This window comes from Ambystoma mexicanum, chromosome 7p (genome assembly GCF_040938575.1).
Source record: "Ambystoma mexicanum isolate Mex_15411 chromosome 7p, UKY_AmexF1_1, whole genome shotgun sequence".
Classification (NCBI taxonomy): Eukaryota; Metazoa; Chordata; class Amphibia; order Caudata; family Ambystomatidae; genus Ambystoma; species Ambystoma mexicanum.
In genome coordinates, this window is record NC_090939.1 from 899,976,878 (window position 1) to 899,991,656 (window position 14,779).

Genomic DNA, 14,779 nt, shown 5'->3' on the forward strand with positions numbered 1-14,779 from the left:
CCCCAACTCCCCCCTTAACTCCCCAACACACCACCCCGCCACCCCCCTGCACACCCCAACACACCCCCTCCCACCTCCCACCTCCCCCCTGCACACACCCCCCCCGAACTCCCCCCTTAACTCCCCAACACACCACCCCGCCACCCCCCTGCACACCCCAACACACCCACTCCCCCCTCCACCCTCCCCCCCCCCTGGAATCCCAACAAAGGTGTGAGTTGGTCTGTGCAGCAGTGTCAGTAGTAGGATTCCTACACTGTCCGGCCACTATTGGCAGCCCCCTCCACTGGCCCCCGGGGCACCCCTGCCTGTGCTGCGGAGGTTCCTCCCCGATCGGCGGATGGGGCTGCTCGGTGTCGAGCTGGCAACCGAGGAGGATCCTGCCTGCTCATTTGGACGCATGGCCCGTATTGTCTGCACAAGGTCAGTGATGGCGTGCCGCACAGCAGCTAGTTCCGCGCAGATGTCCTTTGTGGACGACTCTATAGCTGCCTTCACAGTCTCAGCACATTTATCCATTGCTGCACTTGACCCCCCACATTCAGCAACATGTTCTTCGAGCAGCGAGGAAAGTTGCTGCTGCCGGGTGGCAATCGCCTCCAGAGAATGGTTGGGATTCTGGGCCATGGCTAATGGCAGTGGCATTCCCATTGGGCTGATCTGCCCCTGCAGCGGGGATGGAGTGGCTGGCCAATCGTCATCCTCTGGCTGACCCTGTGTGGCATCCACATGCGGGCTGCTTAGGGACAGGTAGGGGGAATGAGGGTGGCCTGTGGGGCTCCTGACATCACTCTCCTCAAAGGTCCCTGCTTCACTATCGGAGGAGGCAGCAATGGCAGCAGTCTCCCCAAGTGTGCTGCTTGCAGCAGAGGCTGTGGCTTCTGTGGGCATGATTGGTGTGATGTCTGCTGCTGCTGCTGCTGCTGCTGTACTGCCTGCTGGGGTGGCTGTCTGTGCCCTGTCCTGTTTCCCTTGCATGGATTTTGCCTGCTGTGGTGTTTTCCTCGGGACGACAGAGGTGGAGGGTTGTGGCGTTGGCACAGTTGGCCTGGCCCTCTTGGTGGGTGTGGAGGCTGTGGTGTCCTCTTCCTCAAGGTCGGAATTTGAGCCTGTGGTGGGACAGAGGAGGGAGAGTGTTATTGATGGGTCTGCGGACATTGGCCGGGCATTGTGGCGACTGGCATCTCATCAGTTAGTACATGTGGCACATTTCATGCAGGGGAAAAAAGTTGACTCCCTTTTGTGTGGTAGTAGCATGGAGGTATGTGGGTGCCTGCAGTTAGGGTGTGCATGCTGCATGTGTACAGGGTGCAGATCGGATGTATCTGTGGGCAGTCTCCTGCTGATGTGTTGCATTCACACTATGGGCCAACATTGTACTTCACATGAATGGACTTAGGTGAGATTTGCATGCCTTGATTTGAGCCACCTACCTGCATCGCCCGATGTCGGGGCTCCTCTCTCCATTCCTCCTACTCCTTCAATGCTCTGCATTCCGATTGTGGAGGCACAGATTTCCTCCCATGGCTGCAATTTTATAGGGGACTCCGATCCTCCCCCAGTTGCCATTGCCAGGTTCATGTTGGCTGATAGTATGCTCCTGACTCTGAGCCGGAGATCGTCCCACCGCTTGCGGCACTGTTTGACATTGCGGGGTGTCGTTCCCACGGCACTGACCCGCTGAGCTACCAGTGCCCATATGGCCTTCTTCTTGGTTATGGCCGGTCTTGTCAGTTGGTTGGAGAATACCACTGCAGCGTTCTCCTGTAGGGTCTCCGCTAGAATGGTGAGCTCCTCTCTGGAGAAGCGGTCTTGCCGCTGGCGGTCACAGGCTTTTTTCAAAACTTTAGGCATCTTCCTGCAGGTAGAAGGTTGAAGCCGGTATTGGCGGGGTCTCAGGCTCGGATGTCCAGTGGTTTCGGAGGATGGCAATGGATTGTGTTTTTAAAGATGGCCGCCGTGCTCTTTCCCGTTCCGCCGCGGTGACGCTACTTCCGGTTCCGCTTATCTACGGTCAACGCTAATTGCGGTGACCGCTAACTACGGTCACCGCTATGTACGGCGGTGGCGGTGGTGCACCTTGCGCCGCATACGATGCCGGTAGGTGCCGTTTTGGGGGCATTACCGCCATGGCGCTGTTTACATTACCGCCATGGCGTAATGCTCGTGCGCGATGGGTCGTAATGTGGCGCACTTTACACCATCGTCCCACGGCGTTAACGTTCATTACGCCATGGCGGTAATGACGGCGGATTACCGCCAGGGTCGTAATGAGGCCCATTGTCTCTGTCTGTTCTCTCTGCTCACCTTGTTGTTTCTTGTCCCCCTTAGGTGCTGGGATTCGGCGATGTAAAGATGGAGACAGCGCCGGATCGAAGAGATGCTGTGTGGAACGGTGAGTATGGCGCAGCGCTGCTGCTGGCGATGCGACGCATTTAAAACAAAGTCTTTCCTCTGGTTTGAAGATGCAATGAATCCGGAATCAGGTAAGAAATCAGGTAATACTCTTGTTCTAATCTTTGCTTCTTTCCTTCTTTCTAGGTGCTCCAGGTTCGAGGCGGGCGTGGCAGAAGGCTGGATGCTGCTGCTGGCATGGTGAGCGTTACGCTGCTGGATGCAGAATAACGCGAAGCGTGTGCTGCTCTTCTGGCGTGGTTTAAATAGCCTTCTAAAGTAGTCCCAGGTAGGTATTCCTCCCCAACCACACCTGAGTAACAAAATAGTCCCTAAGGTAAAGTAGTCCCTTCCAGGCCTCACATGGGCTTGGATCTTCTTGCAGCATGGTCTGCATCAGGTTAGTGTGCACCTATGAGCCTGGCGCCTGTGGCACCAGGACTGATGTCCCATATGAGCCTGGTGCCAGGACTGAACCCAGACAGCCCCTAGCAGGGGTTGCTGGGTTTTCTCAAGGCAACATGATGCCTGCTCCCGGGGCTGATGGACGTGGTCTGGATGCCCGGGGGTATGCATCATGACAGGTATATGACTGTATCCGTTAAAGGAACTGGAAGCAGCGACAGGGTATAGTAACCTGATGTATGAACCCCCTGCTTATGGCAGTGATGATAGTCAAGAAGAGACTAGAAGAAAGGAAGAGATCTTTAAGGTCTTACAGGAAAAGGAGGAGAAATGTGAACGATCGAAGTAACCACAGACATAGAATGAGAGATTAAGAGATGGAAAGGAAAAAAGGACAAAGCTGACGAGATTACGCTCGTACAGAATGAATGGATGGGTGGACAGATATTGCTTAAGCTTGATGGGAAAAGTATTGAGGAAGTCAGACAAAGGGATGATCAATATGAGCAAGATAGGAAAGACAGGGAATGAGAGAAAAGGATGAAGGAAGATGAGAACAAGAGAAAGAATAGACAAAGGCGAGAACAAATGTATCAGGTGGAGCAACAAAGAAAGGAAGAAAGGGCAGAGGAGCAGAGAAAGTATGACAACAGGCAGAGGGCAGTCGAAGAACAGGATAGGCAAGAAAGGAAGAGAGAAGAGGAAGAAGCACAGAAATTAAGAGATAAAAGGATGCAGAGACGAAGGCAAGAAGAAGAGCAAAGGGCGAACGAAAAAAGGGAGGAGAGAAGACAAGAAGAGGATAGAGTTAGATGGGACGCGAGAGGGTGAAAGGAATTGAGAGGAGGAGAAAGAGCGAAAAAGGAGACAAAGGGAGCGCGATATGGAGCGCATTCAAAAAGAGTTAATGGAACCTAATCCAGTATTACAATGGGGCAATATAGAGGAGTTTGCTCCATTAGAGGAGTGAGGCATTGAGGCAGTGCCAGGGCCGTCTAGGGAAGACCTAGAAGACAATTTTAACATAGGGAGCATCAGAGATAGGATCGATAAAGCCTATCAAGACTTAAAGGAAAGTAGCCGATTGGAAAGTCGAGGGAAGGGAGGTCAATCTTTGGCCATCCACCCACGAAGAGAAGGAAAAGACCTGTTTAGTCTCGAGCATAGAGCACTGTCTCTAGACAGGCTGACTTTAAACAACGGTGAAGGAGATGAGACTCACACTAGCTGGGGACTGGATATGTCAGATTAAGAGGGTATCCCTCCGCGGAGAGGAGTGGGAAAGCGCATGTGGTCCTGAGGGATGCATGCTGACAGACAAGGAAGTAAGATGGTCTGATCTAGAGCAGCCTAAAGATAGGACGCCAGATCCTATAGCATATCCCGAGCGACCTAAAGGACGATCACATAGTGAGAAAGACTACCATATGTGAGCAAGCTAAGATCATTGCCAGTTATAAAACGATGCAGAGCCATTGTCCTTACTATGGATAGGCAAACAATGGGAGCCGATTGTGGATTTGGGTGCATGCAGTTCCCTTTATTGGAGAAAAGAGGGGCTAGAACACAGTATATCCCATGTTCGCAGATGGATAAGGATAGTTTAAGGGCTGGGGCGGGAAAATTGATTTATGAGGTAGAAAAGATGACAGGAGGAAATACGTTAGCAATAGGGGACATTAAGGGTCTCCAAGCAGCCATTCTTGGGGAAAGGGCTGATGACATTTGGACAAGAGCAGGCTATTCAAGTGTCACAGCACAGAACACTGTGCATGATCTAGTACCATTTAATATTTAATAATTGTAGAGCAGACGTCTGGAGAACTCTCAGTGTACAGTATCCTGACACGTCAGATATGGGTGCAATCATGGCTCGTAAGATGCAGGAAGATCCACTTGCTTACATTCAAAGTATTCAGCAACGGTGGACCCTTGAAACTCGGGTGCCATGGGGGAAGACAGCGGCGGTATTTTACCACATTTTATGTCAGGGATTACCAGAGCAAATACTAGTAGTGGGAATGGAAGCAAGGCCTTGGGCAGAAATACAGCTGACCATAGTACATCACTGCCGGCTGCTGCAAGAGAAAAATAGAAAGAGGGAAGAGGCTAGAGGCTTGAAAACCCAAGGAAGCCAAGTTAGCACAGAAGACATTGTCAAAACACACCATAGAAGAGGCAGTATTGACAAGCGGAGAAGGGCTGGGAATGCAGCAAGCAGTGGGTACACCACAGGCAAATAATCAAAGCCAGATGGACCAAGGAGGGAATGGGTTCATGCCACGAGGCTGAGGAATGGGCTATAGAGGAAGGGGTACTTTTCAAAATAATCAAGGTAGCTTTCAGAATATGCAGAATGATAATCAGACTATGCAAGGAGGATTTAACCAAGGAGGGCAAGTTAAAAGAACACCTCCTATATGTTGGACATGTAGCAGGACAGGGCACATCACACGCATATTTGGAAGCCAAGGGTATGTACAGAATGGCCAATTCTCAAGAGGGGGGACAGTTTATCCTCCGACATATAGCCCACAAGCTAGGAATGGGTTTGCGCAAGATCAGAGGTGCATCAAGTGCAAGTGCCGCAAATGCAACAGGCACAGCAGCCACAGCAAGCATCATTGAATCCGTCGCAAGGACAGTCACAGCATGCACCCATGCAGATCAGCAGAACGCAAACACAGGGCAGTTATTGACACCTACAATAGGGGGTGTCACTGTGGTGAAGGAAGTCCTTTCACAGGTATGGGAATGAGTATATACCCACAATAGGACAGCTCACAGAGTGACTTGATGTGTTCAGTTCTAACACCAGACCCTCAAGAGGAACCAAGGGTTGATGTGACCATAGGAGGCAAATCTTTTTTCTTTTTTTAGTAGACATTGGTGCAACTCGTATACAAGAGGGCAAATATCCAATATCGGGAAATGCCATGAATGCGCAAGGCTTCTCTGGAGCTACAAGTAGAGTTCCTTTTACTGATGAATTACCAGTGTCGATAGGGAGTGTGACATGTATGTTCCATTATTGTATTCACAGCAGACACCAGTTAATATTCTGCGGCGAGATTTAATGACAAAGCTTAAAATGCCGATTTCTTTTACTTATGATGGCATAGTGTATTCTACGCCAGGGATACATTATTTAAACATGGGTACATTTATATTGGCATTTACAGGGCACATGGCCCTGCGAGGAGTGCCGATGGAACCTGAAGTCTTTCTTTATGGGATATGCATTCTGTTGACGTGGCTACCCGGCTTAGTGGGAAAAATTATGAGAATACCTGATGAGTTCTTGTTCAGGCCACAGATACCTATGGACGAAGAGGCAGACAGACTATTCCCTTAGGGTTATTTGTAGCTATAGTACGAGGGGAATTAGCGTTGCTTGAAGGAAACTATGATGAGGTCAGGCCATGGAGGACAGTGATTGCCATTGGGGAAGGGTATAGATTGACTGATGTCACAGATGAGGATATGTTTAAAGATGATCCAGCAGATGATGAAGTGATATTTGAGATGAATATTACATATTGGATCAAAATAGAGAAAAGAGAGGTCCCACAGCGAAAGATGATAGTGCAGCAGCATCCAGCATATTTTGACGAGGACTTGGAAAAAGTGCCATCCTATTTATGGACTACAGGCCCCTATGAAGTAGGCCTATTGAAGATGGTAGGGGAGGTTAGATTAAACTGAAGCCAGGAGCAATTTTACCTCGAGCAAGACAGTGCCCCATTTCTCGAGAGGCGGATGAGGGTATTTTTAAGACTATTACAGCATTAATGAAACAGGGTATCTTAGTGACGTCAGAGTCACTGTGCAATACTGCTGTGTACCCTGTGAAAAAATCAAAAGGCGGGGTCAGTCGTGGAGATTAATTCAGGCCATGAGGCCAATTAACCAGATTGTAGAGTCCTAGTTTCCTTTAGTTCCAAATCCTGTGACTTGAAAAATGTGTTTTTCTCAATCCTGTTGCATAAGGACTCCCAAGACTTGACGTCATTTACGTTTCGTCAAACCAAGCTGAAGAACACTCGTTTGCCCCAAGGGTATTGTGAATCTCCACCGATCTTTAATAGGGTCCTGCAGATGAACCTAGGCAATATTGATTTGAAAAGTGTTGAGCTGCAATAAGTAGAAGATATTTTGGTTTGTAGCACGACACAAGATGAGTGCAGGCAAGACTTGATTCAGTTGATGATTATCCTAGCAAACAAGGGAAATAAAGTAGACAAAGAGAAGCTGCAGTATTGTCAAGAAGAGGTGTTATACATAGGCCAGTTGATCTCACACAAGGGAAAAAAGGTTACACCTGAAAGAGCTGAGGCAATTATGAAAATAGCAAAACCGCACACAATAAAGCAAATGCAGCAGTTTCTGGGATTATGCAACTATGTTAGAGTGTGGGTATTTGATTATAGTTCATATACAAGACCCCTTATGCCGGCTCTAAATAAGACACAAGTGAACAAGGATAAAATAGAATGGACTGAGGAAATGGAGGGGGGGTTTGAAGAATTAAAGAAAGCAATTTGTACTGCTCCAGTTTTAGGAATTCCCAACTATTCTGAGGAGTTCTTTTTGTTTTCGCAAACAATTGGGACAGTTATGACAGCAGTGCTTACACAGAGGACTACACTAGGGTACAAACCTCTGGCATATTATAGTGGGATTTTAGATCCAGTTATGAGAGGACACTTTCCTTGCGAACAATAGTTGGCAGCAGCCGCATTCGCCATTGAGAAGTCTACCAGCATTCTGATGGGATGTTCTATGACGTTGTTCGTTGAAGATGCTTTGTTTGCTATTTTGGAAAAACCAAAGGACGCATTGACATCTCAGAGAGCATCTGCATATGAAGTAGCTATCTCAAACCCAAAGATTAAGATAGTCAGATGTAGAATAGTGAACCCTGCCACATTTATAGCCGAGTCCATGGCAGAGGGTGAGCATGTGCATGACTGCTGCAGATATGAGGAGTCCTATGATGACATACCGCGTGCAAAGGACAACGCGTTGTCAGGAGGGGAGATTCTCTTTATTGACGGGTCATCGAAAATTGATCAAAATAATGGGGAAAGGCAGACTGGTTCAGCTGTAGAGAGACACAGGGAAAATAGGGGATTTGAAATCGTGGCAAGCATAAGGCTGCCACCTCATTTTTCGGCACAAGCAGCAGAATTGGTGGTGCTTATTATTGCGCTTGAGAAATACGAAGGGGCTGAAGTGATGTTGTACAGTGACTCTGCCTATGTGACATCAACCGTGCACGTAGGGCTAGCACATTGGGAAAGGAGGGGCTACCTCGGAGCAGGCGGCTCTCCAGTGCAGCACGCAGCATTATTGGACAGGCTTATTAAGGCACTACAGCTCCCCGCAGCCATCGCAATAGTTAAATGCACAGCACATACTAAGAGAACTGATTTTATTTCATGCAGAAACAAAGATGTGGACGAAAAGGCCAAAAGGGTTGCATATTCTTCAGATATCTCGGGTTTTGATACTCCCAGTGTAAGAAAGGGGGTGACTAAGGCTATGTTAATGCAAGAAGGGTTTAATCATTTGCGGAAAACACAGTTGATGGAAATTCAAGGCAGTGCACCACAGGAAGAGCAAGAATTATGTAAATAAAGGGGGTGCTCTTTATCCCCCTGTAATACATTATGGCGGCAAGACAGAAACTGGAAAGCCAGTGATGCCAGTAGCATTATTAAGGGTAGTGCTTGAACAGCTGCACTACCCTGTGCATATAACTAGGGAAAGTCTTGGAGCAACTATTGCGGAGGACTGGTTTGTACCGAACCTGTTAGAACACGTTGCATTTTATGTAGTAAATTGCATCGTATATCAAATGTTTACTGCTGGGCACACACTGCGAACAATCAGAGGAGTGATTCCTCAACCAAATGGTCTTTTTCAGCATTTACATATTGACTATGTTGATATGCTGCAAGTATGTAGTGAATATAGATATATGATAGTGGTGGTGTGTCCCTTTTCGAGATGGATCGAAGCAGGTCCATGTACACACCCTGATGCCACTTGTGCAGTCATGTTTATAGTACAAGAAGTCTTTCCAAGGTGGGGAGTATATGAGGTGCTGAAATATGACAATGGCCCCCATTTTGTTAATGAATTATTTGAGCAGATTAGTCTATTACTGAACACAAAGCATATATTTTCTTCTGCTTATCACCTGCAAGCGAACAGGATATGTGAGAGACTCAATTGTCTTCTCAAAGAGAGAATTGCTAAACTTAAATTGTCACTGAAGAAGGGATGGCTCTATTGCCTGCTCTTAGCATTGTATGCATTAAGGAATCAGCCTGGGTAGGACCACCACCTCACACCCCATGAGCTAGTGACAGGGAGGCGTATGAGAACGCCTCTGACTCCTCCATCGAGGAATAGAAGTGATGCCCAGAAGACAGCAGAAATGTTAGGAAATTAGTTACTTGTGGATTTGACATGTATGACCACTAGTATCTGTTTAATTTCAGATCAACTCAAGCGCAAGGGGTGTTGGTCTCAGGACGCAGATGAAGACCATTCAGCAACCGGATCTAAAGAACTATTACCAATACCTAAAATATTTGTTGGAGACCCAGTCCTGGTGCGCAACTTCACAAGGAAGTGGCACAAGCCCCATTTTAGTGGACCTTTTATTGTTGAAAATGTCACTCAGCAGTAAATGTTCAAGAACGATGCGCCTGGATTCATTTGGGCGATGTCAAACCGTATGCTGGTGAGACCAATGGACTCCCAACCGTTGATTCGGAAGCAAGACAAGAAGAAGAATTTCAGCACGTGCAGACTCGATCGATGATGAGGAAGAAGGACGCTAAGATTGCTGAATAAATAAATACAAGTGTGCATTTGGACTGTGGCTCACCTTTGACACTCTTTATAGATATTTTAGCAGGAGTGCAAAAGCAAACATTCTTGAGCCGCAGGAATCTTTGAATTGGACTTTAGAAAGTGTTGAAGTACTGCAAAATATGCCAGATTTGGACTTTCAGTCACCCCAATGGTCCTGTCTAATGCAGACGCCCACAGGCTCCTTCTCATTGTTTTCATTTTTATTTTACTAGTTCATTCTTATCTTGTTTGGCGTAATACTAATATTCCTGTGTTTCTGCAAGATCCCAAAAATCGCCCTGCAATTAGACGGTTCCTTATGGAGATAATTGAGCAGATCTGGAAGCTACCTGATCATCTAACGAATTTTCCAGATTAAAAAGGTTTTTTCCTTCCTTCAAAGAAGTACACAGGCACAATGTTGAATCCTGATAATGACACAGTGGTGGGAAATGAGAAAACTCAACGACGTGTGGAGAATCGAAAGTGGTGGGGACTAATGTATTGGTGTATAATATATGCATGCTCATCATTTATTAATATTTTTCTGTTTTTGCTAATCCACACTGTTTACTTTATTGGTTCCAAAAAGGTAGCAGTCCCCTTGATTCTCCCCACTTCAGTGACCCTTGCAGAAATGTCTGTTGCAAAGAGACCAAGACCATATGTGATTTTCCCTACACCAGCAGTTCGTGTAGGGTTGCATACTCCTAAGACAAGTCTAAGGTCCCTCCTATAGGAAGAATGTCTACTGATGTATTTCTTGAGTATCTTGCAAGCACTTACTTCGTGAAAGGGAGACAGAAGAGAAGCATAAGGGAAGATGATTGTGAGTTAAATAATTATCTAGACAGTACAGCACGTTTGGGGAATAACATGTGGTATTAGCACATGAAAGAGGTGGGGAAAAGACCTCTGAGGAGAGTTGCTATGTTTGTGTTCTCCTACCCTATGCATTGGGGAATTCTAAGATATTCAGAGCTATAGAAATAGAAGTCCAGACAGCTCATTGCCTGACTCACCTTGCTCTCTGCCATACGAGAGGTCAATTCCAGGGTTGAACAGATTCCTTCGTATACAATGGTCAGCTCCAGAAGAAGATGATTATGTTCAAGATTTAAAAACAAAATCGAGAGCACACACCAGAGATCATGTAATAAGATACGAACAGCCTGGAATGAAGGGAGCAGGAATCAGATGGGAAGTAAATAAAAAGCTCAATTAAAATGATGAAGAAATACAAAGATGCAAGGAGAGAGGTCAGATGCAAACCTGGGGAGCAGTACTTTCTCCAGATGGATGGGAAGAAGGCCTATTTGTATGCAGAGCAGTGGCAGTAACAGGACATCACAAATCAGTTATGGATTGTGTGGAAAAGGGATGCAAACCTCTCTGGCCGAAGCTTGCAAAATTACTGACATGGGTTGAAGATAAAGGAGGCCCATTGCAGATAGTGCTTCTGGCTAGTGCAGCGCTACGCTTCAGAAACAATGCCACAAGACAAGTTGGAAAGAGTCAGCAGTGTGGTCGAATTTTCAATGTACCAGGAATAATGGATGGGACAGTGGTGATAATGGACCACTACTGGCCGTGTGGATCCAGAGATTATATGAAGCTGCTCAAGGACTGGGGAGGGCTATGTTCTATAGTGATCGCTCATGTTCCAGCATTGGTGATTTCCGAAGAGTGACCTGAACATTGGAGAGTTTCCAAAGGCAGAGACCCACCTGAGAAAGAGGAGATCAGTTGGATTCCTCAATCGAACAAAGAGGGAGAACTATTTTTCAGCTAATTCGATAGAAGCTTTCAATGAAATTCCATATGAACATAGGTTGTTCAGCCAGAATTCAGCGATATTCACGACAATCTTCATGCCAGGGATCCAGACGATGGCGATTGCCAGATGGTTACAGATAACCAGATGGGAGCTCCCGCAGACAATGAACACTACCATAAAGGGATTCAAAGCAATCAAAGAAGAGCTGAGAGCCATAAGACTAATGATTCTCCAGAATAGATACGTCCTGGACATGATCACAGCTATGAATGGAGATGTTTGTGCTAAAATTGGAGAATCATGTTGCACGTTCATACCTCCTCACAATGAAGAGAATGGGACCTTGACAGAGGTTGTAACGCTGTGGATGAACTTGCACGTCAAGATGGAAAATGAAGTGGAAGACATTGCAGACAACAGCTGGTTTGCATCAATCTTCTCATGGGTACCACAATGGATGGCGAATATCTTCAAGTTCCTTTGAGCATTGTTGGTGATGATCATGTTTGGATTCTGTGTGATCAGGATAATAATCACGCAGTGCAAGAAGACAGCAAAGAAATCAGTAGGAATCAAGATCATGATTGATGTGGAGTCAGGGTTTGAACCCAAAGAGCTGACTAATGAAGAAATCAGAGACTATGCAAAAGCAAGTATTCGTGCACCTGAGGGAACTACGTTGGATACGTTCCTGTATCCAAGAGACCACAATAGGTATGTGGGAAGATGGATCTACTGCACCCCGAGTGGACAGTGCAGCCACATGACCTGTAGTGTGGATGACCATGTAAAATCAGCAGGATCTTTGAAAGGTGTGATGAAAATATGTACTCCGAAGAAGCACTTCTTCAAGATAGGATGTCTGCTGAGTTTGTGTGATAGGATGCAGGAAGAATTTCTTGGCAGTGGCATGGGCACATGCTTTACATTTCATGCACTTAGTGAATCCCGTATGAGAAGCTGGAAGCCATGTATTAGAACGCTGGATCTTGCCCATGGGGGGTAAAAAACTAGACACAAGTTTGTCCCTTAAAGAGGGAGCACGTTTATAAGTCATAGTTGGACGGTTGCCCAAAATGGGCTTCAAGTCATCATCAAGGGTAAGAACATGCCAATGCCTTGCCACAATTTTACGAATGTCATTGGACGAGGTATCAAATGTAATGATGAGTCTAGGATCATCATTTGACACAATTTTGGGACCAGTATCATAAAGCAAGGAATCTCTGGACATGCCACGAGCTTGAAGATATGCCGTTTCAATCGTTCTTTTTTGGTAACCTTGCTTCAAAAAATCCATAGCTGCCTGTGCACAATGATAGTCAAAACAGGCGATGTTGGAGCAATTGCGGCGATATCGAATGAATTCCCCATAAGGGATGGATTTTTTACAAGGTGTAGGATGACAACTATTGGCATGGAGTGGTAAACCAGTATTGGTAGATTTCTTATGTAATGCAGTACTGATACCTGAGTCATCCATCATAACGGTCACATCCAGATAGACAATTTTAGAGCGGCTGTGGCATTCAGTAAAACTGAGATTGACCTGGTTATTGTTGATACTTTTAACAAATGATAGCCAATCCCTTTCGGTGCCCTTCCAAATGATGAAAACATCGTAAATATACCGCCACCAAGAAATAATCTGTGTCGGAAAGCAAGATAGTAATAGGTCAGAAAGGAAAGTAGCCTCCCACCACCCCATTGTGAGATTAGCATAGGATGGTGCAAAGGTGCTCCCCATCGCGGTCCCCCTTACTTGCCGATAGAAATGGCCTTCAAAAAGAAAAACATTGTTGTGTAGCCAGAATGAGAGCATATCCAAAATCATAGTGCTGTGTCCAAGGTAGTTTAAGGAGCGAGTGTCCAAAAAGTATTTACATGCAGATAAACCAATGGTGTGACTAATAGATGTGTATAAAGAAACTACATCTAAAGTGGCCAAAAGTAAACCTTCCTCCCAGGGTGTGTTGGTAACGTGTTGTAAAAAATCCTTAGTATCCCTCAGGTAGGAGGGTAACACTGTGACAAATTTGATCAGTGTTTCATCAATGAATTGGGCTAGATGTTCCAATAATGAGCCACATAGAGTAACAATGGGCCTACCTGGGGGATTAATAAGGCATTTGTGCGTTTTAGGGAGGAAATAAATGGTAGGTATAGTATAGCATGTAGGAGTAAGAAATTTAACCAGATCATCCTCCAATAAACCTTCATTCGTCCACCTGGTACACAAAGCAATCAAATCTATCCTAATTTCTTCAGATGGGTCCTTCAACATTTTGGTGTAACATTGGCGGTCATGTAATTGTCGATTGGCCTCAATGACATATTTAGTTCTATCCTGGATGACAACATTGGAGCCCTTGTCGGCTGGTTTGATGACAATATTAGATAGCAGCTGGAGTTCATTCATGGCCTGGCGTTGAGCAATAGTGAGATTCTGTTTGGTGGTACCAGCCTTATGACGAAGTTTTCTGAGATCATCAATGCATAAATCATGGAAAGCCTCAATACAGCCACCGACAGGAAATTGAGGGTTAAATCTGGATTTAATTTTGAGCTTGGTCCGTATATCCCAATTGGGATTGATGTCAAAATCAGAAAAGTCAATATTTAATGAATCATATTTATCATCATCAAGGCATGCCAGATCCATGAGTGATGGAATGTCTGAAATTAAAAGATCGGTGCCACCCATACGAGGTATAGAGCGTTTTATAGGGGCATCAGTGTTGGAAAAGAATTTTTTTAGCTTGATTTTACGCATAAACTTGTCAAAGTCTATGCGTACTTGGGCGTAATCATAGTTCACAGTGGGGCAGAAATTAAGACCCAGTCATAACAACAAGGTCTGGGATTTGGTGAGGACATGAGACGACAAGTTGATAATTTGGCAAATCTTCATATTGTCTATAATTGATTTTTGGCCCCAGAGCGCGTTGCTCTGCCCTGTTGCGGCGCCTTTTGACCGGTTCCCACGTCGGCCTCGGCTATTGACTTTTTTGCCTGCGATTTTTGTCCTCTTCCTCGTCCTTTGGGCTTACCACGACCTCTGCCTCTTTTTTGATTTTTCCCATCCTGACATAAAAGTCTCATTTCATCTAAAAAATTCATTTTGGGAATGGGCTCGTCAGTCTCAGATGCAGAGATATCTGATTCAGAGGTGGTCGCGGCTAGGTCACCAGATGGAACAGACATTGACTGTGTAGCATTGGTTTTGCGGAGAGAGTAAAAACGTTTAGCGAATGTAAAAACACGACCCATCTCATAGTCTGTTTTGTCTCGTAAAAATTTCCTGTGTTTCCTGTTTGATTTCATCTTCATATGTAA

The 14,779-nt window shown here is 45.8% G+C and overlaps 2 protein-coding genes across 2 annotated transcripts in view; both read right to left on the reverse strand.

Annotated features, from left to right (window-relative positions):
* Nucleotides 1–14,779, reverse strand: part of VEGFD (vascular endothelial growth factor D) — a 442,197-nt gene that overhangs the window by 126,450 nt on the left and 300,968 nt on the right. The gene's annotated exons all lie outside the window — the stretch shown is intronic.
* LOC138526430 (nuclear apoptosis-inducing factor 1-like) lies at nucleotides 224–2,263 on the reverse strand. Its single transcript, XM_069637173.1, has 2 exons — nucleotides 1,434–2,263; nucleotides 224–1,109 (listed from the first exon to the last, which is right to left on the reverse strand). The coding sequence occupies exons 1-2, from the start codon at nucleotides 1,852–1,854 to the stop codon at nucleotides 268–270; spliced, it is 1,263 nt and encodes a 420-aa protein (XP_069493274.1). The 5' UTR covers nucleotides 1,855–2,263; the 3' UTR covers nucleotides 224–267.

Coding starts and splice junctions, on each gene's coding strand:
- LOC138526430 (XM_069637173.1), bottom strand. CDS start 1,854: ATGCCTAAAGTTTTGAAAAAAGCCTGTGACCGCCAGCGGCAAGACCGC. Junction 1,110..1,433: donor CCCGACATCGGGCGATGCAG/GTAGGTGGCTCA, acceptor GTCCCACCACAG/GCTCAAATTCCGACCTTGAG.